Source organism: Myodes glareolus, chromosome X (genome assembly GCF_982192425.1).
Source record: "Myodes glareolus chromosome X, mMyoGla1.1, whole genome shotgun sequence".
Classification (NCBI taxonomy): Eukaryota; Metazoa; Chordata; class Mammalia; order Rodentia; family Cricetidae; genus Myodes; species Myodes glareolus.
This window is the reverse complement of record NC_142053.1, coordinates 77,377,269-77,403,543: the sequence shown is the minus strand read 5'-3', so window position 1 is coordinate 77,403,543 and position 26,275 is coordinate 77,377,269. Positions and strand designations below refer to the sequence as shown.

Below are 26,275 nucleotides of genomic sequence, written 5' to 3'. Positions count from 1 at the left end.
CATTTTGTGCCTTGTACATAGTAATTTGTGGTTGCTGTTTAAATTGACTGGCTCTTTGACACAGATTTGAAAGTTCCAAATGGAATGAAATAGTTGCCCACCCACACGAGAAAACTGAGATGAAGGTGGCCAGCTTGGCAGAATTGTGTAAAGGTGCTGAAAGATATCTGTGACCACAGAGAGTCAGCCAACAGGGCTGGAGCTGAAAATGCTAACAGACGTCTTTGACTAGAACGAGCAGAGTGCAGGGGTGCTGCTGTTGCCTTCAGCTAGTTGAGGATGAGGGGCCTATGCAGACTTGCCCAACAGTTGCTCTGCATTGAGCCCATTCAGAACACAGGGACTCAAGGTTATTATTCCCCCCTTCAAGTGAGAAGTGAGTATAAAAAGGTATTGAGAGATGAGGCTAAAGATCATAGCCCCCAAACAGGAAACTTACAGATCTTGGTTCCTCCATCTCGAGTACATAAGTAAGAGTGTCATTTGGGTTTGGGTTTGTTGGGGCACACCATTCCAGCCACAAACTGTAGACTCCTGCTTCTTTCAACTTAGGTGGCAGCGGTGCCGGAGGTGTGTTTCCTGATGTGTAGAAGACGGCTATTTCACTGAAATTACTGAAAGGATATGTTAAAGTGGAAACACCAGTTTCAGGATCTCATGGCACTGTAGACTTTCCAATTGTGAATATAATTCAGTGTACCTGGAGCCGAAGTGATTTTTGGCAGCTAATCTGAATGAATACTTCGTAGAAGCGGTCAGTTGAAAGATCTTGTGCTGTTTCATGGGGCCACTGTAGCAAATTTTGAACTCTTCACCTTTACCCTTGACAATGCACACAAAATATTAGAATATTTTAAAATAGTGCACTTAACAGCACATACTCATCATAACCTTAATCATTCAGAATCAGGTGAATGATTTTTAAAGATATCTGTGCATGAGGTTTAATCCCCATGGGGTCCCTGCACTGAGAGTGGAAAGCCTTCATCCTTTACCTGGAAGTTATCTCCAGTTGAAAAGCGCTTGCAAGGGAAAAATTCATTTTCTCCCATGGAGTCTCACTGGGTATCCAAGCCACACTTAAGGGCAGGATCCATTCCCAGCAGTAGTTGACCAATACAACATGAACTCAGTAGTATTTTTGAAGATTTTTTAGTGACTCATAATGCTTTGTCTGGGCATTTAAAAATATCTCTAAGTCTTTTGCTTAGATATTATGGTTTTCGATCCTTATGAGATTTCTAGGTGTGCAAACATGGGTCTCTATGTCTCTATGTGTTTATATGCTTTTTTTGGCTCTTTTTTTCTGTTCATTTGGGTTTTTTTGTCCTATTCAGGTTTCCTTGTTTTTATATATCTTATTATTATTTTATTCTTTCTTATTTTAGATGCTTGTTTTCTATGAAGAACAAGAAAGTCTGTGGATTTGCATGGGGGATGCATAGGGGACCTGGAGTCGAGGGAGGGGAAACAGTAATCTGCATATATTATATTAAAAGTATTTTAATAAAAATAAAATAAAAAAAAATCAAAATAAATGTGCATACCTCATCCCATTCCAAAAGAAAGTTGCTTATTATGGATCCATTATCTTTGGAACCCTGTAAAGATCAGAATGATAAAATTATGTTGGCTTATTTTTACATAATTAATATTTAAATGTATTGCATATTATATATATATGTGCATGCATTTAAGGTGGTATAATTTACTGTAAAAATTTCGTATATTTTTTTTTCATGGCAATTCAGATTTAAGGTTAAAGCACATGTTTTACAGTCTACAAGTCACACAGTGATTCTGTACTTTGTGTTTTCAGACTACACAAAAGGAAAGAAATTAAAACTGATACCAAGAAAATGGAGAGATATATTCATTAGTAATTGTGATGACTAATACCATAATTTTAGTGCTGGAAATGGGCAGTTCACTTTTTATTAATTATATAAGTTCTATTGACATTTCTCAATTTGCTTGGCAGGACCTCTCAGAGCGAAGAGAAAGAGCATTGTGAAGAGAAGCATTAGACCAGTAAGTTTCATGAAGCATGCATAATCCATCTTTAAAGTTCAGGATATCATAGAGTGTTTTAAAGTCACATTGAGATGCTTTTGTCAGTAAAATCCTTACTTTCCACTGCAGGTTCAGGCTGTTCTTGGTTCTGGTAATTAGTTTAGGTGCAAGTGGAGGGTCTGGTTCACAGCCACGTGTTGTGAAACTAACCACTTCAGACACGTTTCTGTGCTCTGCATCTCTTATGGTTGTAACTCTGAAAGGGTAACAGCAGTTGTCATAAGCTTTCCAGTACTGAGTTGCACGACTGTGCTTCTAGACACATGTTTTGTTGTTCTGTTGTTAGCATATATTGTTTATACATAGTAACGGCTCACATTCTGGCATTTTCATAGAAGATCATACCCCCTCCTTTCCCATTATGCTCTTTTGCTCCCTTCTCATTCCCAATAGTCACCTACTTTCTACCTTCATGGCCTTTCTTTTCTATACCTAGAAAAGAATGAGTTAAACTAGGGTTGCTTACATGAGTATGGAGGTGGGGTTGTTTGAAGCTGGAAGGAAAGGGCATTTTGCTGGTAAATAATCAGGCTGACTTCCAGAATTCTAAGTAATAAAGTCTCATAGGTTAAGGAGTTTTGGCTGGCTTGCAGGCTGGTGGCAGGTTGTATAGGACAGAGTCTTACCTTAAAAAGTAGACTGTGCAGGGCTGGAGATGATGTAGGGCCACGGAACCCTCATTACCACTGTGAAGATAATCTTTGTTTACATGGGATCTCACACATATTTAACAGCTAATAAGCAGTCCTAGTCTCATAATACCTGAATAACTGATAAAGAACCACAGTTTTCCTTGAAGTTTGGATAACTTTAAACCACTTTGTATGTGTGCAAAATATTTCCAGTAGGCTCCGGCTTGCACTGAGGAGCAGCAGCACCTCACCAGGCACACCAAGTTGATGAGAGATATGATCTGGGAGGTGAGTGGTTGCCACAAGCTGGAGGACACACCACAGAGCTGCTCTAAATTTCTATGGCAGGCGCTCAAGTTCAGAGAGGGGGGTGCCCAAGGCTAGAGATGCTGAGCAAGGTACTGCTTGCCATCAGGAAAGTGACCACTAAGAAATACTGAGTTTGTCCTGTCATTTACACCAAGAATCATAACAATAATTCAAACCAGTCAATTTGCATTTTAGTGCTACATACATTTAACAAAAATAGTACAGACTTTTCTTTTGATTAGCCCATTTAAAAGAGTGTAGACACCAAAGCTTCAAAGAACACCATGTCTCACGTCATTCATTCAGTCAGTTTCAGAAGGATGTTTCTGCGGTGGAGCCCTAGCTGGCCACACAACCAGAGGGATTATAGTCCCCAACCTATGTCTTCCTGAGCAAAACCTTACAAACACCTAAGTGTATTTTACCACACTAAGGACTTCCTAAAAAGACCCCTCTAAAGATGGAAGGGATTGCTACTTTTAAGCAAAGTCTACTTAAAAGCCTTCAAGTGTGATCAGAAATGTAAGAAAACAGGCAACTTCATCCTCTTCTCTCGCCTTTTCCTCCAAACATTGAAAGCTATGTTCTTTTCCTTGTTTTGTTTTTGTTTTAGTTTATTTATTGTTTTTACTAAACTGATTATTTTTTTTTGCTCCCTTCCTCCCCCCACCCTTCTACCCTTTCCTATGATCCCCATGCTCCCAGTTTACTCAGGAGATCTTGTCTTTTTCTACTTTCTGTGTAGATCCTTGTATATGTCTCTTAGGGTCCTCTTTGCTGTCTAGGTTCTTTGGGGTTGTAAATTGTAGGCTGTTTTCTGTTTCCTTTATGTCTAAAAGCCACTTATGAGTGAGTATATATTATATTTGTCTCTCTGGGTGTGGGTTACCTCACTCAATATGATGTTTTTTAACTCCATCCATCCATTTGCCTACAAATTTCAATATGTCAATTTTTTCTGCTGTGTAGTACTCCATGTGTAAATGTACCATATTTTCTTTATCTGTTCTTTGGTTGAAGGACATTTAGATTATTTCCAGGTTCTGGCTACCACAAGTAATGCCACCACCTTTTGTTGAATATGCTTTCTTTTTTTTCAGTTTATGTTTTTTGCCTTTTTGTCAAAAATCAGGTGTTTATAGGTGTATGGATTTATATCTGGGTCTTCATTTCAATTCCATTGTTCCTCCTGTCTGTTTTTATGCCAACACTAAGCTGTTTTCATTACTGTAACTCTGTATTAGAGCTTGAAGTCAGGGATTGTGATGCTTCCAGAAGTTCCTTTATTGTGTAGAATTGTTTTAGCTATCCTGGGTTTTTTGCTTTTTCATATGAAGTTGAGTATTGTTCTTTTGAATTCTGTGAAGAATTTTGCTGAGATTTTGATGGACATTCTATTGAATCTATAGATTGATTTTGGTAAGATTAACATTTTTATGGTGTTATTTCTACCTACCCAAGAGCATGAGAGCCCTTTACATTTTCTGGTGTCTTCAATTTCCTTCTTCAAAGATTTCAAGTTCTTGTCATGCATTTCTTCACTTGTTTGGTTTGAGTTTCTCTGAGATATTTTATGTTATTTGTGCCTATTGTGAAGGGTGATGTTTCTATGATTTCATTCTCAGTCCATTTATTATCAGTTTAAAGGAGGGTTACTGGTATTTTTGAGTTCATCTTGCATCCTGCTACATTACTGAAGGTGTTTATGAGTTGTATGAGTTCTTTGATAAAAGTTTTGGGGTCACTTATGTAAACTATCATATCATCAGCAAATAGTGAACATTTGACTTCTTCATTTCTAATTTGTTTCCCCTCAATCTCTTTTGTTGTCTTACTGCTCTAGGTAGAATCTTAAGTACTATATTGAATAGATAAGGAGAGAGTGGACAACCTTGTCTTGTTCTCAATTTCAGTGATATTGCTTTGACTTTCTGTCTGTTTAGTGGTGCGTGATTCCCCTCTATATGTTGTGAATATGTTTTATTACTATTGGTTAATAAAAAATCAGCTTTGGGCCTATTGCAGTGCAGAATAAAGCAAGCTGGGAATAGAAGAGAAAAGAAGGCAGCATCAGAGAGATGCCATGTAGGTGCTGAAGGAAGCAGAGTCCCTGGAACTTTACCAGTAAACCACGAGCCTCATGTTAAAATATAAAATAATTGAAATGGGTTAATTTATGATATAAGAGCTAGCTGACAATACACCTAAGTGATTGGCCAAGCAGTGTTAATTAATAGAGTTTCTGTGTTATTATTTCGGGTCTGGGTGACTGGGAATGAACGAGCATCCTACACCTATGAAATGGTGCCCTATGTGGGGCACAAATCCACGACCCTGAGAGTAAGAGTCTCATGTTTTAAATATGTATGTAGGCAGCCCTGCTCCAAACCCTCCTATCCCCTGCAACCTCAGAGGAACTCTTTGAAACACAGCCTTCTATTACACAGAGAGGACCAAAAATTGAGTGACCAGCCACCTGGTGGTACACCCTACTCTCTAGGCCCTCCCTACCAGGGCAAAACCCTGGGCCCCTCCCTTACCTGTCTTGGCTTCTCTAGCCAGCCAGCAGGAGAATTTCTTGCAGGTAGGCTGTTCCATTACCCCCACACCAGCCATCAAACCCTGCAATCTCCAAATCCTGCCCTGCCCACAAATTCTCCTATCCTTTTGAAACCTCAGTGGAACTCTGAAATACTGCCTGCCACTACACAGAGATGTCCAAGAGGTGAGTAACCAGACATCCAGCAGGACACCCCACTCACTAGGCCCTCCATACCTGGACAAAACCCTGGACCCCACCTTTCTCAGCTTCTATAACCAGCCAGTAGGTGAGTTTCCTGCAGGTACAGTGCTCAAAAACCCCTGAGACACAGACAGTAACAGTACAGAACAGACAAAGAACAGTTACCAAGACAAAGACTGGCACTTCAAGGACTGGACCAAGATGCAAAGAAACTGCTGTCATCAATTGAAGAAAAAGATGGGTAGGTGCCAACGCAAGAGTTCATCCAACAACCTAAAAAGTAGCATGGTAACACCAAAACCCAGTGATCATACATCAGGAAGACTTGATCATCCTAACCCAGAAGAAGCAGAAGAATATGATTTTAAACATAACTTTATGAAGATGTTGGAGACCGTTAAGGAGGAAATGAAAAACTCTCTTCAAAAATGGTGGAAAAGACAAACAAAAAGTAGGAGTTACTAATCTCTCAAAGAAATCCAAAAAACCAAGGAAAACAATCAAACAAGTGAAGCAAACAGTTCAAATCTTGAAGTCTGAAATAGAGGCAATAAATAAACCAAGGGAATTCTGAATATGAAAAATCTGGGTAAATAAATGAAAACTATAGAGGCAAGCATAATGAACAGAATACAAGAGATAGAAGAGAGATTTTCAGGTGTTGAAAGTACTATAGAAGAAATTGATTCAGTGGTCAAATAAAACATAAATTCAACAAATTCTTAGCACAATATATCTAGGAAATCTGGGGCATTATGAAAAGATCAAACCTAAGAATAATAGGGATAGAAGAAGGAGAAGAACTCCAAAGACACAGAAAATATATTCAACAAAGTCATAGAAGAAAACTTTCCCAACCTAAGGAAGGATATCCCTATGAAGGTAGCAGAAGCTTATGAAACAGCAATTAGACTGGATCAAAAAAATCCCCTCACCATATAATAATTAAAACACAAAACATATAAAATAAAGAAATAATATTAAGAGCTGCATAATAAAAAGGTCAAATAACATATAAGGTAGACCTATCAGAATTACACTCATCTTCTCAATGGAAACCATGAACTCCAGAAGGTCCTGGGCAGATGTGCTGCAGACACTAAGAGACCACGGATGCAAGCCCAGACTACTATATCCAGCAAAACTTTCAATCATCATCGATGGAGAAAACAAGATATTCCATGACAAACCAGATTTAAACAATATCCTTCTACAAATCCAAGTCTACAGAAAGTACTAGAAGGAAAATCCCAGCCCATGGAAGCCAACTGAACCCACAAAAGACAGTAAACTGGTAACCTCACACCAACAAAACCCTAGGAAGAGAAACACACACACTATCACTGAAAAATCACAGCAATGAACAATTATTGGTCATTGAATTCTCAATATCAAAAGACTCAATTCACCTATAAAAAGACAGAAGCAAAGAGGATGGATACAAAAGCAGGATCTAGCCTTCTGCTGTATACAAGAAACACACCTCAACCTCAAAGACAGACATTACCTCAAAGTAAAGGGTAGGGAAAAGATTTTCCAATCAATGGACTAATGAACAAATGGGTGTAGCTATGCTAATATGTAACAAAATAGACTTCAAACTAAAATCAATCAAAAGATATGGTGAAGGACACTTTATACTCATAACAGGAACAATCCATCAAGATGAAGTCTCAATCCCGAACATCTATGCCCCAAATACAAGAGCACCCACTAATGTAAAATGAACATTAATAAAGCTTAAATGACACACCAAACCCCACACACTAGTAGTAGGAGACTTCAATACCCTACTCGCCCCGATGGACATGCCAACCAGACAGAAACCTATCAGAGAACTATCAGATATCATGATTCAAATGGAATTAACAGACATCTACAGAACATTCCACCCAAATGCTAAAGAATATACCTTCTCAGCACCTCATGGATCCTTCTCTAATATTGATCATATACTTGGTAACAAAGCAAATCTCAACAGATGCAAAAAAGTGGAGTAACCCCATGTATCCTATTGGATCACCATGGTTTAAAATTAGAATTCAACAGCAACACTAATTTCAGAAAACCAGCAAACACATGTAAATTAAACAGTGCTCTATTGAATCACCCCTGGTTCAAGGAAGAAATAAAGAAAGAAATTAAAGACTGATGTGTGATTTCCCTCTGTACCATTGATTAATAAAGAAACTGCTTTGGACCTATAGCAAAGCAAAACTTAGGTAGGCAGGGAAGGCTAAGCTGAATGTTGGGAGAAAGGAGTTGGAGTCAGGGAGAAGCCGTGGAGTCACCGGAGACAGAGCTAGGAACTTTATCCAGTAAGCCACAGCCACATGACAATATACAGAATAATAGAAATGGGTTAAATTAATATAAGAGTTAGCCAATAAGAAGCTAAAGCTAATGGGCCAAGCAGTGATTTAATCAATACAATTTCTGTGCAATTATTTTGTGTCTATTGTAGACGGGCAGCTGGGAACCAACAAGCGACACATCTCCTACAAAAGACTTCCTAGAATTCAATGAAAATTAAGGTACAACGTACCCAAAGCTATGGTACACTCTGAAAGCAGTGCTAAAAGAAAAGTTCATCGCATTTAGTGCCTACATAAATAAAGTGGAGAAAGCTCACACTAGTGACTTAACAGCACAACTGAAAGCTCTAGAACAAAAAGGCAGACTCACCCAAGGAGTAGAAGATAGGAAATAATTAAATTGAAGGCTGAAATCAACAAAATAGAGACAAAAGCAACACAAATAATCAGTAAAACAAAGAGCTGGTTTTTGGGAAAATCAACAAGATAGACATACCCTTATCTAAAATAACTAAAAGATAGAAAGAGAACATCCAAATTAACAAAATAAGAAATAAAAGGGGACATAACAACAAATACTGAGGAAATTCAGAGAATCTTTAGGTCATATTATTCAAACATGTACTCTACAAAACTGAAAAAATTATGTTGATTTCAGCCCTCAGTTTGATTATTTCCAGTCTTCTAGACCTCCTGGGTGAATCTATGACACTGGGACCTGTTTCCTCTACATATAATGGATTTTGGGGATCCAGTCTGTTTGGACACTCACCTTCCTGGACCTGGAGGGAGGGGGAAGGAACTGGAACTTCCCACAGGGCAGGAAACCCTGACTGCCCTGGGGGACGAAGAGGGAGGAGGAGGGGGAGTAGGGGGAGTGGGAGGGTGTTGGGAGGGGGGGTGGAAATGGAAACTTTTATAATTTAATAAAATTTACTAAAAAAAAAAAAAGAAAGACATTAGCCAGACTGGAAAAAAAAAACAAAACTGAAAAAATTAAAAGAAACGGACAATTTCATGGATAAGTACCATATACCAAAATTAAATGAAGACCAGGTGTACAATTTAAATAGACCTATAACCTGCAAGGAAATAGAAGCTGTCATCAAAAGCTCCTGAACCAAAAAAATCCCAGGGCCGAATGGTTTCAGTGTAGAATTCTAGCAGAACTTCATAGAAGCGCTTATACCTATCCTCCTCAAAGTGTTCCACATAATAGAAACAGAAAGAACACTGCCAAACTCATTTTATGGGGCTACAGTTACCCTGATACCAATACCACACAAAGACTCAACCAAGAAAGAAAATTACAAATCAGTCTCACTCATAAACACAGATGCAAAAATACTCAATAAAATAACAACAAACCAAATACAAGGACACATAAAAAAAAATCATCCACTGTGATCAAGTTGGCTTCATTCCAGAGATGCAGGGATGGTTCAACATAGAAAAATCTATCAATGTAATTCATCATATAACTAAGCAGAAATAAAAAAACCATGATCATCTCTTTAGATACTGAAAAAGCATTTGACAAAATCCAACACCCCTTTATGATAAAGGTCTTGGAGAGATCAGGAATTCAAGAACCATATCTAAATATAATAAAAGCAATATTCAGTAAGCTGACAGCCAACATCAAATTAAATGGAGAGAAATTCCAAATGATCCCATTAAAATCAGGAACAAGATGAGGCTGCTCACTCTTTCCATATCTATTCAATATAGTTCTTGAAGTTCTGGCTATAGCAATAAGACAACAAAAGGAGATCAAGGGACTACAAATTGAAAATGAAGAAGTCAAACTTTTATTATTTGCAGGTGATTTGATAGTATACATATGTGACCCCAATAACTCTACTAGGGGATTTCTACTGCTGAGAAATACCATCAGTAATGTGGTAGGATACAATATCAACTAAAAAAAAAATCAGTAGCCCTCTTATATACAAATGATAAAAAAGCTGAGAAAGGAATCAGAGAATCATAATCCTTTACAATAGCCACAAATAACTTAAACTATATTAACCCTATATATATGTATATACACATATACATATATGTGTATATATGTATACATAGACACACACACATATATATGTATATGTATATACATATACAGATAGCAACCCTAACCAAAGAAGTGAAAAAGCTTTTCGAGAAAAACTTTAAGTCTTTGAAGAAAGAAATTGAAGAAGATACCAGAAAATGGAAAGATCTCCCATTCTCTTGGATAGGTGGGATCAACATAATAAAAATAGCAATCCTACAAAAAATCATTTATAGATTCAATGCAATCCCCATCAAAATCCCAACACAATTTTTCCCAGACTTTGAAAGAACAATAACCAACTTCATATGGAAAAACAAAAAACCCAGAACAGCCAAAGCAATCCCGTACAATAATGTAACATGTGGAAGCATCACCATCCCAGACATCAAGTTCTATTACAGAACTACAGTAATGAAAATAGCTTGGTGTTGGCATAAAAACAGAGAGGTTGACAAATGTAATTGAATTGAATACTTGGATGTCAATCAACACACCAATGAATACCTGATTTTTGACAAAGAAGTTAAAAATATACAATGGAAAAAAGAAAGCATCTTCAACAAATGGTTTGGGCATAACAGGATGTCAACATGTAGAAGCATGAAAATAGATCCATATCTATCATCATGCACAAAACTTAAGTCCATATGTATTAAAGACCTCCATATAAATGCTACCACACTGAACCTAATAGAAGAAGTGGGAAGTAGCCTTCAATGCATGGGCACAGGAGATCACTTCCTGAATATAACCCCAAGAGGACAGACACTGAGAGCAACAGTAAATAAATAGGACATCCTGAAACTGAGAAGCTTTTGTAAAGCAAAGAACACAGTCAATAAGACAAAAAGGAAACTTACTGAATTGGAAAAGGTTTTTAACAAACCCATGTCAGACAGAGGACTGATCTCCAAAATATATAAAGAACTCAAGAAATTAGACATCAAAATTTCAAATAACCCAATTAAAAAATAGGGCACAGGACTAAACCAAGAATTCTCAACAGAAGAGTTTCAAATGGCTGAAAGACACTTAAGAAAATAATCAACACCCTTAACCATCAGGGAAATGCAAATCAAAACAACTCTGAGATACCATTTTACACCAGTCAGAGTAGCTAAGATCAAAAACACCAATGATAGCTTATGCTGGAGAGGATGTGAAATAAGGGCAACATTCCTCCATTGCTGGTGGGAATGCAAACTTGTACAACTACTTTGCAAATTCCTATGACTGTTTCTTAGAAAATTGGGAATCAGCCTATCTCAGGACCCAGCAATAGCACTCTTGGGCATATATCCAAAAGATGCTCAATAATAGTATAAGAACACTTGTTCATCTATGTTCTAAGCAGCATTATTTGTAATAGCCAGGGCCTGGAAACAACCTAGATGACCCCCAATTGAAGAATGGATAAAAAATTTAGCAATTTACACATTAGAGTACTACTCAGCGGTAAAAACTATGACATCTTAAAATTTGCATGCAAATGGATAGAACTAGAAAAAAATCATCCTGAGTGAGATAACTCAGACCCAGAAAGATGAAAATGGTATGTAGTCACTCATAAGTGGGTACTAGCTGTAAACAAAGCATATTGAGTTCAGAATCCTAGAGAAGGTAAATAACAAGGTGAATCCTAAGAAAAACAGACAGAGATCTGCCTGGAAAGGGAAACAGACAAGATCGCCTGACAAAATTGGGAACATGAAGGTAGGGGGAGTAGGGAGAATGGAAATGGAAGATGAGGGTAGAAGGAGTGTGGGAGGAGAACTTGAGGAAATGGGATAGTTGAGATGGACGAAGGACAGAGATGAGAGCAAAGAAAAGGTTATTTGATTGAGGGAGCCATTATGGGGTTAGCAAGAATCCTGGCACTAGTGAAATTCTCAGGAATTCACAAGGATGACCTTAACTAAGACCCTAAGCAATAGAGGAGAGGATGCCTGAACTGGCTTTGCCCTGTATTCAGACTGATGAATATCTTAAATATCACCATAGACCATTCATCCAGTAACTGATGGAAACAAAGATGGAGACCAGCATCTGAGCACTGTACTGAGCTCCAAAAGTCCAGTTGAGAATGGGAGGAGTAAGAATATGAACAATGAGGTCAAGATCATTATGGAGATACTGAAACAGTTTAGCTGAGCTAATGGGAGCTCACCAACTCCAGCCAGACAGGGAAGGAAACAGCCTAGGTCCAAAGTAGTCCCTCTAAATGTGGGTTACAGTTTTATGGCTGGAACATACTATGGGGCCACTGGGAAGTGGCACTAAGATTTGTCCCTACTGCTTTTGCTGGCTTTTTTCGGAACCTGTCTGTTTGGATGGATGCCTTTCTTTTTTCTTTCTTTTTTTTTGGGGATGCCTTTCTCAGTCTAGTTATAGCAGGGAGGGCCTTGGACTTTCCCCAAAGCAATGTGACTTAACCTCTTTGAGGAGTGGATAGTGGGTGGGGTGAAGGTGTTAGGTGTTAGGTAGAGGGAAGGGGAGGAGGGGAGGGAATGGGAACTTGGAATGGTATGTAAAATGAAAAAGGATTGTTTGTTTTCTTTTTTATAATAAATAAATAAATAAAATTTTAAAAAAGTACTTAGTCTTGGGAGAGAGAACAAACAGTATAGACAGTTATAAAAAGAAGTAATATAAAAGAGTACAGACAGACAGAAATTAAATGAGTTAAAAAAACAAATATTAAAGAACAATAGAGTAAAAAAATCACATAAAGATGGAAAGTACACAAAGAGATTATATTATGTATACTATTGTGTTTTGTTTGAATTTTTAGACTGTGAATGAGCTAATATAGAAAGGCATTTTATTGTATGGGCTGATAAGCTAAGTACAATATATATATATATATATATATATAATATATATATATATATGCATCTTGACTCCAAATTTGGGTTAAAGGATATCTTGCTTTGGAAAAGAGGTTCTGCTTTTGTTTTCACAGAGGTAGATTCCTCCAGACTAATGTGGTTTGATGGAACAAGACCCCTTGAAAGGTCTCCATGAATACCCTCAAATACTTTGCCCAGCAAGAAGCAGGAATCAGTTTGACGAGAACTAAGCCCAAATTCTGAAATATTATTTATAAATGTTTGTTTTAATTTAAAGGGGGATATAATATTAAGATAAACACTTTACATTGATATGGACTCTGGATTATTGATACAAATTTAAGGTCAATTTTGTTATGTGAATATTTCTGCTCTTGTTTAAGGTATTGTGTTTACGCAACTTATTTAAAATTTAAAATGTAATGTATAGTTAAGAAATACAGATTAAGAGATAGTCATTTATAGCACCAAACTTTTAGTCATGTTAGTTAGGTTTTCTAGATGTACAGAGATATATTTCATATGGATAGGTATTCTTCAACTCTTTCAAATACTTACAGAATATGGCATTGAAAATGTTTTAAGGACTGAGACTTTACAGTGAGACATGTCTGCTTCTGGCAGCACCAATTACTTCAGAGCGGCTGATGGGCATTGAAGAAACTCATTATGGAAATTGTCTTCAATGTGACAAGGCTAGCCATTTGGGCAAGAAACTGCTCTTGCTTGATGGTTTGCTATATAAATTGGACATGCAGGATCTGCTGAAAAATAACTGCTGAAGTTGCTTAAAGAAGGTTAGACAGTCCTTCAGGATTCCTGCTTCATTAAAGAGCCTGCCAGATATTCTGCAGGATACAGAAGAAAGTTACTGACAAACTGTCAATAGAGGCGGATCTGTCTTTGAAATTTCCTGCTTCATAGAAAAGTTTGCCATATACTAAGGGCCTGTAGGCTGAAGATGATGCCCCAATGTTACAACAAACTTTGGGTGGCTCTCCAGGCAGTGAAATGTCTCAGTCAATTCTAGAGTTTTGGAAGTTGCTTACAATGCACTTCCTGTTAACTTAGGTAATATTATATCCTTCTGTGGTCTTTGGTGGAGGTGAAGAATAGATAGAATTAAAATTTTCCTTAGTTATGATAAAAGATAAAGTATATATAAATATTCTAACTGTAATTCTTACTTGATAGCTGTTTTGTTGTATTAATTTTACTATGTTAGAGTTAAACATTCCTTTTTATGTAGACAGAAAAGGGGAGGTGATGTGGGATTTCCCTCTGTATGCTGTGAATATGTTTTATTATCATTGGTTAATAAAGAATCTGCTTTGTGGCTTTTGCAGTGCAGAATAGAGTAATGTGGGAATTCTAAGCTGAGCTAGAAAAGAAAAGAATGTGGAGTCAGAGAGATGCCATGGAGGTGCCGAAGGAGACAGAGGCCCCAGAACCTTACAGGTAAACCATGAGCCTTGTGGTAAAGTATAAAACAATGGAAACTTTGGGTTAATTTAACATGTAAGAGTTAGCTGGCAATATGCCTAAGTTATTGGCCAAGCCGTGTTGTAATTAATATAGTTTCTGTGTTATTATTTTGGGTCTGGGCATCCATGAACGAATGAGCAACCTCCACATATATTTGATGTTAGCTGTTGGCTTGCAGTATATTGCCTTTATTATGTTTAGGTATGTTCCTTATGTCCCTGCTCTCTTGAAGACCTTTATCATGAAGGGATATTGTACCGAACTAGTGATGTGTGTAAAGTGTATGACATACAAGAAATAGATTTCCATGCAAGTTAATTTTGCATTTCCCTGTTTCTTACCCAGTATAGAGGATTGTGGGTTGTGATTCTTAAATCTCATAATTTTACATGATAATTATCAAATTAATGAAATTTTATAGAAATTCCTATTTTTACTTTGAATATCTGACCAAAAAATGTTCTAGAAAATAAAATTATCTAATATGATTTTCAAAGTATTGTACACCATCTCTGGCTTATTTACTGCCAAAGCTGAACAGTGGGTGTCAGATTGTCCCTTTCTCTCTATCTGCATGTCTTTCCTTCCTTGTTTCTCTCTGCTGCATCTTCATCCAGGCTGACTGCAGTTTAGAACATCTGGTTGTGCACATGCTTTTTTCTACTGTATTCTCTATAGTCCTGGATCTATCTTCTGAGCCACACCCCTCAATTTATCTTGCTATTTTAACAGACTCCTTTATTATAACCAGCTTCCAGAGCTTAATTAAGGATCCAGGGCTTGAATTTTCACTGCCATGTGAATTTTCTTACTCGCTTACCCAACAACAGCATCACGTGGAGCTCTTTTTTCCTAAATTGTACCAAGTGAAAAATGAGAGGAATTGGAGGTTCAGTTTTTATCCTACTAAAGTTCAAATTTTTCTACCAGGAAGCCTGTAGATGAAAATGGATGATCTGATATTTAAATAACGTCTGCAGTCTAATGAGCTTTGTGGATTGATTTGTGAACCAACTACTAAAAAAACAAAAAAAACAAAAAACAAACTAAAACTAACCCTGTCTAATGGAAGAATTTAGGGAAAAATGAAGAATTTAGCCTAGGGATAATCATTGGGGCACAATGATTATATATTTATACAATATACTTGAAGTGAATAATTCATAATTAATAACACAAAATAATTAAAAAGACTTACTTATAGATGCTTTTATAGATTTCATTTTTACCATCGCTAGACAGTGCCAATTCAAATGTCATGGGAGAATTAGTATGATCACATTTCTCAGTACAGGTCAGATTCCATGAAACAGTAGCAGATCTTGTTTGGATATTAGAAACCTGAAATGATGAAAATGCAAGGAGTATACTTAAAAATCATAATCTGTAATTTTGAATACAGTCTTTTGTATGTCTTAATAGATATTTGGTGTAAATCCCATGTTAGGTGCTGAAATACTGGGATTAAATAACTAGCCATTAATTTTATATTTAATGATGCTGCATTGGTTATTTCATTGGTGAAGGAGATTATGAAAATTTTAACACAGTAAATGCTTCAAATGCATCTTCTATTAAGAAAACATCACAGTGATCATGCGGATTAAGAGTGGAAAGGTAAAAGAGCACGGACTCTTCAGTTTAGTTACTTACCACAGGCTTTTCAAGGTTGGAACAGCAGGGCTGTGCTCTGCCTTCTGTATTGTTTTCTAAAAGTAAGAAAAAACTCACATCAAACAAAAATAATAATATGTTGGCAAAAATAAAGTAAAAAGTTAGATCTATTATCACACTTCAAATATATAAGTACAATGAAAAATATGAAGACCTAATCACAACTTACATTAACACTAAATCAAGAATCTGATAAAAATATGTGTTAAACTCTAGAAGGATATTTAGAAAATTCCTCAATATAAGTAAAATTACACAGACAAAGTAGGATTGAAATTTGCAATGATTCATTAGAATACAACCAGAAAAACATTCAAGGACAAGCAAATTTTACAAGAAGACACATTTTTTACTATGTGTATTTGCGTGTGTGTGTTCTTTGAAATTTTATCCAGGCCCTTTCACATACTAAATGTGCTCTCTATCACTCAGATGCATTCCGACATTTTCTGTGATTTTTAAAAAGGCAGCCCAATTATGATTTTGCATACACTAATTGGTCTTCAAAAGAAGAATGAGAGTTCTGTCATTTGCTACAACATATACAAACCCGAAAGACATTTTACTAAATGAAATAAACTGAGCCCAGAAAATAAAAACATCATGATCTCAGTTATATGTAGAATTTTGTAGAGTTGAAGGAAACATTACCAGGAGTCAGGTGGAAGTTAGAGAATGGGTAGTTTCTGAAGAAAATTTTGTGTGGGAGAAATAGATTTTTGAGAGCTATTGCATGGCAGGGTGACTAGTTAATATAATGTCTATTTCAGTATAATGTATATGCATTTCAGATGTTGCAACATAAAAATCTCCTACCCAAATTCTCTTGAGTCTACTCCCTTCATTCTGCCTTGGAGATTCCACCTTTAGAGCTTCTGCTTATTCTTCCTCCCAAAGCATCTCCCATCTGGTAGCTCAGCCTGTTGCTCTTGAGCCCAGTGCCTTGCTCACTAGGGTTGGCACAAGGTAATAAAGTGGAGAATGCTTCTGTTGTCGAACTACACTGCCCTCCTAGCCGCAAGAGCATACTTTCTGTCACTAGCATGAAAGCCCAAGCCGGGATTCCCCATTTCATACCCCCATTCATTTTTTCCTTTGATGACATAAATCTTATGCACTCATTTCTCATCTTACCCCACTGTCCATTTCCTCTACTAGGAGGGGGCTTGCTTCATAAACTTGCATCGGTCCTATGTCTTTCTTGTCTATCAAATTATCTTCAATTTATCCTTCTGTGCTAGATGGCACCTGAGGGTGACTCTCTCACATCCCTCAATCCTGTTTTTGTCTCTAAACTCAGCCCCATTATATAGGACACAGGCCACCTGACGTTTGCCCAACACCATCACCTGAAGCTCATTTCCCTCAGACTTCCTTCTTGATTTATCTCAGTTCTGAAGCATTCATTTTCCTCTGCCAGACGGCAGGGACTTAAACACATCACTTCTTACCACTTTGTGAATATCCTAATGCTCACAAACTCTCCCAACAATACCATGCCTGTCCTCCACATTTGAAACCTCAATGTCCCTATCACCTTGTACAAGACCTTTAGACAATTCCTAATATACTCACTCATGCCCCAACCATCTACTATTTACCTTTTAAAATTTTTTTAAATTTATTTTTTGTGTGTTTGAGAAAGTGTTTCTCTGTGAACCGTCCTGTCTGTCCTGGAACTTGCTCTGTAGACCAGGCTGGCCTCGAACTCACAGAGATCCAGCTGCCTCTGCCTTCTGAGTGCTGGAATGAAAGGCATTGGACACCACTGCCTGGCCCTTCTACTGTTTTCTCACAGACCCCCCCCCCCGGCATCAATTCTGTTTTCAGTCTTGAACTCAAAGTTGCCTTCTTCATCATTATCCTCTAGCCTAATCTTGGAACTGTCTCTGTTCAAATGGATCATCCCCGAGTCTAACTTCTTTCAGAGACTTACCTGGATTGTTCTCCATGGAGATTTGGTGATGGCTCCTACCACTTGGGGAAAGTTCTTCAAGGGCATTCTGTTCCTCTTCTGTCTTCTCTCCTCTCTCTTGCTCCCATTCTCCCTCTTTCTCCTCCCAAATAGTCTCGTCTTCCCACAGCATTCTACTGCACGACATAGTAGAACTGTTGTGGACTCGATATCAGTTCCTAAGTCTGAGAGAGCCCTTGCAGTCTGAAGTCTCAGAGACTACTTCCTGCTACAGGTCTCCAGCGTTGTGCGTCTCTCCCAACCTTTTTATGCTGCATTCAAAGATGATCTCATGGTCACCTGGTTTCCACTCCAGATACACTCAGAGGTTTCATCACCCTGAAACAGGCCCTCAGGAACTTCTGCCCTTGGGCTCCCCACCCCTCCTGACCTTTCTTTACCTTTACCTCTATGGTGATCATAACCAGGTCTTAGTTCTTCAAGCCCAACCAGTATTTCTCTAAACAAATTGAAGGATATATCAACGTGGCCCCTTATGCCACAATGTTCTAGAAACTGCCATCCTGCTCATCCCTAGAGTCTTCAAAGTTACTTTCCCCTCAACATATTTTTCTCCTCTCATCTGTGTGCAACATGAGTAGCCATCTTTCACTCTCCTGCACTTCCTCCTTTTGCTCCCAGTCTTGTTACACCACCCTTTTCTAACCTGCAGTTTCTCTCTAGCCCTGCCATCCACTCAACCCTAGCTACTCTGCTCTCAAATACAGATAACTTCTCTCTTGTGGCCCAATACTTCACAATTATTCTAAGACAATGGAGGGTGCATTAAGGTTTTCCACCACTTCCCATTCCTAGACATTTGGATTGGTTCACTGAGGGTAGTTTTCTCAGGGAAGGCCCTTATTCTGCTAACTATTATAGCAATTTGAGATTATTATCTTAACTGGTACCATTGGGTCCCATGATGATCTTGACTGCTTCCCTCAGGTGGTGGCAGAGGCAGGTTCAGTCCTTTATCAGACTAATTTTCAGCAGGCAGAGTTCTTTGCACTCACTAGGGTCCTAAACCTAGGTAGATATACCACAATTAGCATCTACACTCATTCTAAGTATACCTATAATTCATTCATTCAAGTACTCCAACTTAGAGAATGTAGTGTTTTCTCACTTCAAAGGGTTCCTTGTCATTACCAGGAAACTCATCCCATGTCTCCTTGAAACAGCCCCCGTTGCTAAATGTTCCACTTTGGGGAAAAGACTCCATAATCCTGGGCCTGCTTGCTGGCTAAGAGCTAGGATGTGCCCCACAGTCTTTCCCCTTTGACTCCTCTTTTCTCCTTTTCAAACTTTTCATATCATTGAAACAGCTCAGATGGTGTGTGTGTGTGGGGTCCTTTTTTCTATGTGTTGCTTTTATTGGTTAATGAATAAAGAACTGCTTTGAGTGTATGGCAAGGGCAGACAGAATTAGGCTGGAAAAACTAAGCTGAATGCTGGGAGGAAGAAGGGCGGAGTCAGAGAGATGACATGGAGTCTCCACTGGAGTTAGACATTGTAAACTTTACCAGGTAAGCCACAGCCACATGGTGATATACAGATTAATAGAAATGGGTTAAATTTATATATGAGTTAGCCAATAAGAAGCTAGAGCTAATGGGACAAGTAGTGTTTGAATTAATGCAGTTTCTGTGGGATTATTTTGGTTCTGGGCAGCTGGGACAAACAAGTGGCTTCATTCAACACTCAGATTCTTAAAGTCAATCTTTGAGAAGCTTACTAGTATCTTAACAATGTTTTATCTCCTTAACTGAAAAACCTTTTCTTCCTCCAAGAAAGTCACTGATACTTTCTAGGCCACTTTCCCCTCTGAAATGTCCTTAGTCAACATGTTCATTTCACCCTCTTTTGAAAGAATACTTACAGAATCTCTGTAAACAGTATAACATCTGTCATAGGGTCTCTTCATGAGCTACTATTAGGTTCCCACCTTTCCCAACTCATCTATATATGGTTCAACTCATACATCCCAAAAGACACATCAATTATTTCCTGGTAGTAGTGGGAGTTGATACTTTCACAGGTTGGGTAGAGGCTTTCCCCACTACTAACAAATTTACTTCCAGTGTGGCCTCTAGGCTACTAAACAAAATCTTTTCTCACTTAGGGGTACAGGCCTTCCATTTAATTTGAAAATGGCTCTGAATTTGTTTTTCAAATAACTCAATGGATCAGCTGTGCCCTAAGCATTTCTATAGTCCTTATAGTCCCAGTCCTTTGGGAAAGGAGCAAGTGTGTGCACGTGGGAGAGAGAGAGAGAGAGAGAGAGAGAGAGAGAGAGAGAGAGAGAGAGAGAGAGAGAATGGCTTTACAAAACAATCTAGCCTGCTTCTCCAATTACATAAAGACTGGATTTTTTTCTTGCCCTTAGCATTACTCAAATTTCCTGAGGTTATCTATAACCCCCTCATTCCCAGTCCTTCTGAGTTATTGTATAGGCACTCCCTTTTGCCCATACCTCCTTCTAATTTGAACCCATCAAAAGATCCTCCTTCTTCACTGAGTAACTCTATTTTAGTTTCTCAAGTCCCTCCTGTAGTTCTTTATTAATTCTCACACCCCCAATCCAATCTCTAACCCACTAGACTACTTCTTGCTTCTTGCATCTTGAGATGTTGTTTTCATTCTTGTTTGAGTGAGCCCTCTAAAGCCCATATGTGAGAGTCCACATTGGCTCCTTCTAACCACCCCTATCTCCTCCAAATGTTAAGATTGATCCCATTGGTACCAGTTGTCCTCCATAAAGAAAGTGCCCTCTGATCCTGGGGACCTGAATACAGCAGTTACTACATAATCTTCCACCTGCACAGGCCCTACCTTGACCTGCCTCGTCTGCATCCTAGGGGATATGGAGTGTTGCATCCACTTCAGTCTACTCCCTCACCCTGTCGCTGACCTTTCTCATGTCCCTCCCTCTCAGACAGGTTTCTGGGTTCTGATCAAATCAGATTGTCTCACTGCTGATTTCTTGAAATCCTTCAATGATGCCATCCACTCATCTTGTTGGTTTTTCCACCACTTGCCTCCGGTAAGCAATACTTTCCTGAGACCTATCACTGCCTAGCTCTCTTCAGAAGTGCGATTCAACCATGCCTGACAGGGCGGTGATGAATCTGAGTAGACACATAAGGATGGTTGGAATGGAGATGAAGATTTCTGCAAATAGGCCACCAAAATTAGTTTCCAGAGATTTGCCTGTTTATAGCTTCCTCAGTGTCTCTTCATTGGCAGCAATAAAAAGGCCTTTGCCTGACCTACCAAGGCTCCCTATGCAACTCCTGACCACTCTCGCCCATTTCCTTGGATGTCGGCAACTTGGAATCTGATCATTACAACCTTACAATAACCACTTTTGCTCCAACTCACTGCATTAACATACCTTTCCTTGTTCGATCTGAAGAACTTAGAACAACTGAACCACCCACCACAAACCAGATCTGTTGACTGCCAAGGAAGAGATTTGCTTTCTGATGTCTTCCCGTGTCTTCCTTTCCCCAGCCTCTAGTTCCCTTCTATCCTTTTCTCCCCTGAAAACTTCTGCACTCCTTTTTAAATTCATATACATAATTTTTCTGAAATTCTTTTCCTAAAATATTTTCAACTTATCCTTGGATGTGTCCCCTGAAGACTGTCCTGACACCCCTAGGTAGGCTCTCACAACACTAGTCTTTGGATCCTCCATCTCCCTCTGCACACACACTCTTAACACCAAATATGGGCACTCAAGGAAGCTCTTCCAGATATACTGCTTTGAATTTTCCACTGCCTGGCATGCACCATTGGAATCTTTAGGATTTGTAGCTCCCAAGGACACATGTGTCTTCCTGTTAATTGTACAAGGGTCTGTACTCTTAACTTCCTTGTGCTCCCAACCTAAACCTTCCCTCCTGATACACAAACCTCACTTCATATCTTGAACTCTGTTAGGACATAGTGGACTGTAATACTTCACTAGTTAACACTTCTTTTCAATCAAATATTAGGGTCTCAAAGATGCTGTATATCAGCTCCTGTCATGTCAAGACCATATCTGTTCCCTAGCTGCTGATCCCGTGCAGGATGTCAGTATCCTGGAGCCCACCCATAGGTCTGTATGTGCACTTCTGAAAGAACAGTGCTGCTTCTTTATCAGGAAATCAGCTCTGGTAGAGATGGACGATAAAGGATAAGGAATAGAGCCACTGCCTTTCTGCAGATCCCCAACTCAGGGTTAGCATCTTCATTGTCCTGGTTGTTTCCCTTTACTGCCTCTTTCATACTCATCATCCTGTGTCCCTCTGCCTCTCTTGCTTATGAACCTCTTTCATAAGTTTTGGTTTACAGGACCACTTTGGTTCCTTCCAGGACAGTGAACTAAGAACATCTAAAACTGTGCTTTTCTTTGAGACCCTTCTTTCTAGGACTAATGGCTATTGCTAGCAGGAACCATTAGAGACTTGGTTTCCCTTACTTCCCACTGAGACTGAATTGAGTGACAAGTCTCATGATCATCTTATCTTGAAACCAGTCCCATTTCTTCTGTGCTGAGGCTGTCAACTGATGAATGAAGGTACCCAGGTTGCTTTGCTCCCACAACATCTGAGTCAACAGAACACAGGGTGATTGTGATGGTATATGTCAAAGCCATGTTCTTTCTTTTGGATTCAGTTTAAACTGACTAATCCTGTTGTAATGCACTGTCAGGGAAGAACTACAGGAGTTTCCTTCCTTTTGAAGTCAGTAAAGGACAATGTGAGATTCCCCCAATCACACTTTTATTTACCGTTTTCTTCCAGGACCTTATCCATATAGACTCATTTCTTGTCTTACCCTCCTCTCCCTTTTGCTTACCAGGGAAGGCATTACACTATAAACTTGGGACATTTCAGATTGTTCTCTCATGGTAGGCTGTAATTGATGGAGACCCCCGTTCATTCCTTGATCTTAACTGAGACTCCTAGTATGACATCCTTGTATGAGACTTAAATATGTCCAGAATTACCCATCATTACCACTTGTCTCGCATCTCTCAAGAACTCTTCTGAAACACATTTTGATAACAAAATACTCATTCTTCCCCTTGGAGTTCTGTGTACCAACACCATCATGTTTCATTACCTTTTTTTCTGTTAGTATCATTTATGAGAACTCCCTCCAAATTATGCTTATCCTTACATTCTGGAAACCCAAGAATCCTACCAATGGTGAGTCTATCCACCTAATAGTCCTTAGGCCTGAGATCCTTCTTTCTCAAATACCCACTGATCACCACTTCACAGTGTTGGACCTCCAGGGTTCTTTCTTCATCATTGCTTTCCACCTCATGTTCTGTGACGTTTTCCCTGACTTCCTACTCAAGTTTCTTCCAATAATTTACATTGATGGACCTCCCCCCGGGATTCTTAGAGTCCACTGATTTGGACAAGCTTTACCAAACATCCTTTTCTCCTTACCAGCAACCTTTTTCAGGACAGATAAGAGCCTCTCTTATACTTCCTCCTTCTATTACTTCATATACGGCCTTCAGACAGGTTAACCGTTCATTTGTTCCTGCATACCCAGTCGTCCTCAACACTTATTTCCTTCTTTCTCACCCTTCTGCCCCCACACTATCAAAAACTCACTGCACTCTCTTAATCTCAAGGGGGCTTCTTCCTCATGTGCTTTTCACCTTTGCCTCATGCACAGCCTCTGAATCAGACCTTAGGTCTTCTAGTCAACAGTTGAATTAGTTCCAACCTGTAGGCTGTTTCTGTAAACACACTGATGCTATGTGTCATTGCTTGCGTATTTTGTCTCTAACTTCAGGCAACTGCTATTCCCCAAAGCCTTCAAGCTATCTTTCATCAGTCTGTTTTTTCCTGTCCTCGCTTCTGTTTCCTCCTTTTGCCTTAAGTCCTGTCCCAAGGGCTTTCTATCCCCTACCACTGGGCGTTCTATCCCCTACAGACTCGGTACAGTCCTGCCCTCAGGTATCCCTATCACCGTGCTCCCAGTCACAGACAGTATGCTTTTTTATGACCCTCACATACCTCACAATTAATCCATAATGGTAGATGAGGCCCTTAAGGTTCTTCACCAACATAATACCACTCCCAATTCTGAGACACTGGATAAATTGATTGACGTTAGGGCCCTCAAGGTTCCCCTTTGCTGGATTCCCATTGTTGAGTAGTATCATGAGAATCTCAACTGCTTCCATTCTCCATGAGTGGAGAAGACAAGCTTCCTCCTTCCTAAGAGCACTTGTTACCAGGCAGAGCTTCCTGAAATCAATCGCCAGGGTCTTACCACAGCCTGGAACACTGTTGTCATCGTCTATCATGACTCTATACACCTATAGCATCATTCATCTCATCTTCTAGATCTGAAGAGAATCACATTTCCTTACACCAAAACCATCACCATTATCAATGAGAGGCCTCTTTTCTCCTCCTGGAAGTATCCATTTTTGCCCCAAAGGGATGCTATTACATACTGTAAAGGCCATCAGACAGGCAAAGGCTTTGGCACCTTTGGGAATTGAATGACCCATAGCTGGGTTGCCCTAGCAGTCTAGGGCTAGGATGTTCTCCACCATCTCTTTCCTTTGTACACATCACTTCTCTCTTCACCCCACCTCATCTCATAGGCAGAAAATTAACCAGAGCTTGATTTTCAAGATCCTTTCTGGAACCTCACCAGAAGACCTAGCTTTGTATCCCTAGGTTGCATAGTGGAAGAGAAGAAGGACTGATGGAATCCTCTCTGATCCCCTTCCCAGTCTCTCCTTGCTCTTTGTACTCTCCCTCCCCCTCAGTGAGTGGACCTCACTTAAATACCTCAACCAGACTGTATTACTATCCACCCATCCAGCGAAATCCAGTAACTCCTTTTTGTTCGCCTCATGTTGGTACCATGTTCACATGTCCCTGTTGACAGATCAGGCTTTCCTGCCCCATATCTGCTTGACTTTCTTCAACAGGGAAACTGCACTATGCCCAGTAGCAAACCCCCTGAAATCGAGTATGTGCATGGCATCGCTGGAGTTGAGGCTAAGATTTCTCAAATCAGGCCACTGTAATACAATTTCAGAGGTGTCTGACCTGCCTGCAATCCTCTCAACATCTCCTCGGCAAAGGCCCTTTGGTTGGTCTGTCAAGTCACACTTGGAAATATCTAGTCCCCTCTGTACAACTGCACCTTCACTATGGTTTCTCCCTTCAACTTTATTAATCTCTACTTACTCTTTAAAGACATGATCTCTCTATGTATTCCTGGTTTTACTTGAACTCACTATGTAGACCAAGCTATCACTGAACTCATAGAGATCCACCAGCCTTTGCCTCCTGAATCTAGGAATTAAAGTGGTTCTCCACCAAGCCCAGCCTCACACACACCTCTTTCCTCTTCAGTCTGCTGAACTCCTTAGACGAACCAAACTCTCAAACCTTTAAGCAACCAGAGACCCAAGCCTGATCCCTAAGCTTCCAATGAAGAGCTCTCTGTCCTGACTTTCCTTCCTCATGCCCTACTTTCCCATCCCTATTTCTCTTTCGTCCATTTCCAACTCCATCTCTAACTGATTTGTGATTCGTCCCCACAATTTCTCTGAAATCCTATTATTCTAAAATCCATTAACTTCAACTTAACATTGGAAGTGTCCCTGTCCAGAATATCATTCCCCCTTTGTACCCTGTCACAGGCCTGGCCTTTGGACCTTCCCCTTCCATCTGGTACATTCACTCTTAGCACCAAATGTGAACACTCAGAAAGTTCTTCCAGATATCCTGCTTTGACGTTTTTACTGCTTAACCTACACCACTGGAATCTTTTAGATTTGTAGCTCCTAGGCATTCATGTGTCTTCCTGTTAAATGTACACGGGTTTGCTCTCTTAGATTTCTATGCCTCGTAATCTCACTCTTCCCTCCTGACACACAAATCTCAATCTATACCTTGACCTCTGAGAGGACATAGGTGTCTGTGAAGGTGATCTTCCTCTTAGTAATCTTGGGAGTTCTGATGACAGTGGGTATGGGGACCTCCAACTTGTGAGTAAGCCCTCACCAGTTAATACTTCTTTTCAAACAAGTATTAGAGTCTCAAAGATGTTGTACATCAGTTCCTGGCATTTCCATACCAGATCTGATCCCTGGCTGCTGTTGCCATGCAGAATGTCAGTATCCTGGAGGCCACTTCTGAAAGTG

General features: G+C 39.3%; 1 protein-coding gene across 1 annotated transcript in view; it reads right to left on the bottom strand.

The window, feature by feature from the left end:
• LOC148117368 (fibronectin type III domain containing protein 3C1-like) overlaps positions 1-24,412 on the bottom strand; it is a 40,798-nt gene extending 16,386 nt beyond the window's left edge. The window contains 9 exon segments of the mRNA XM_087902557.1: positions 440-614; positions 701-822; positions 1,548-1,601; positions 2,131-2,269; positions 2,700-2,759; positions 15,661-15,803; positions 16,116-16,171; positions 17,307-17,341; positions 24,120-24,412. Of these exon segments, the coding sequence (XP_087758683.1) occupies positions 440-614; positions 701-822; positions 1,548-1,601; positions 2,131-2,269; positions 2,700-2,759; positions 15,661-15,803; positions 16,116-16,171; positions 17,307-17,341; positions 24,120-24,412 (1,077 nt within the window).
• Between the last annotated feature and the right edge of the window lie 1,863 nt (positions 24,413-26,275).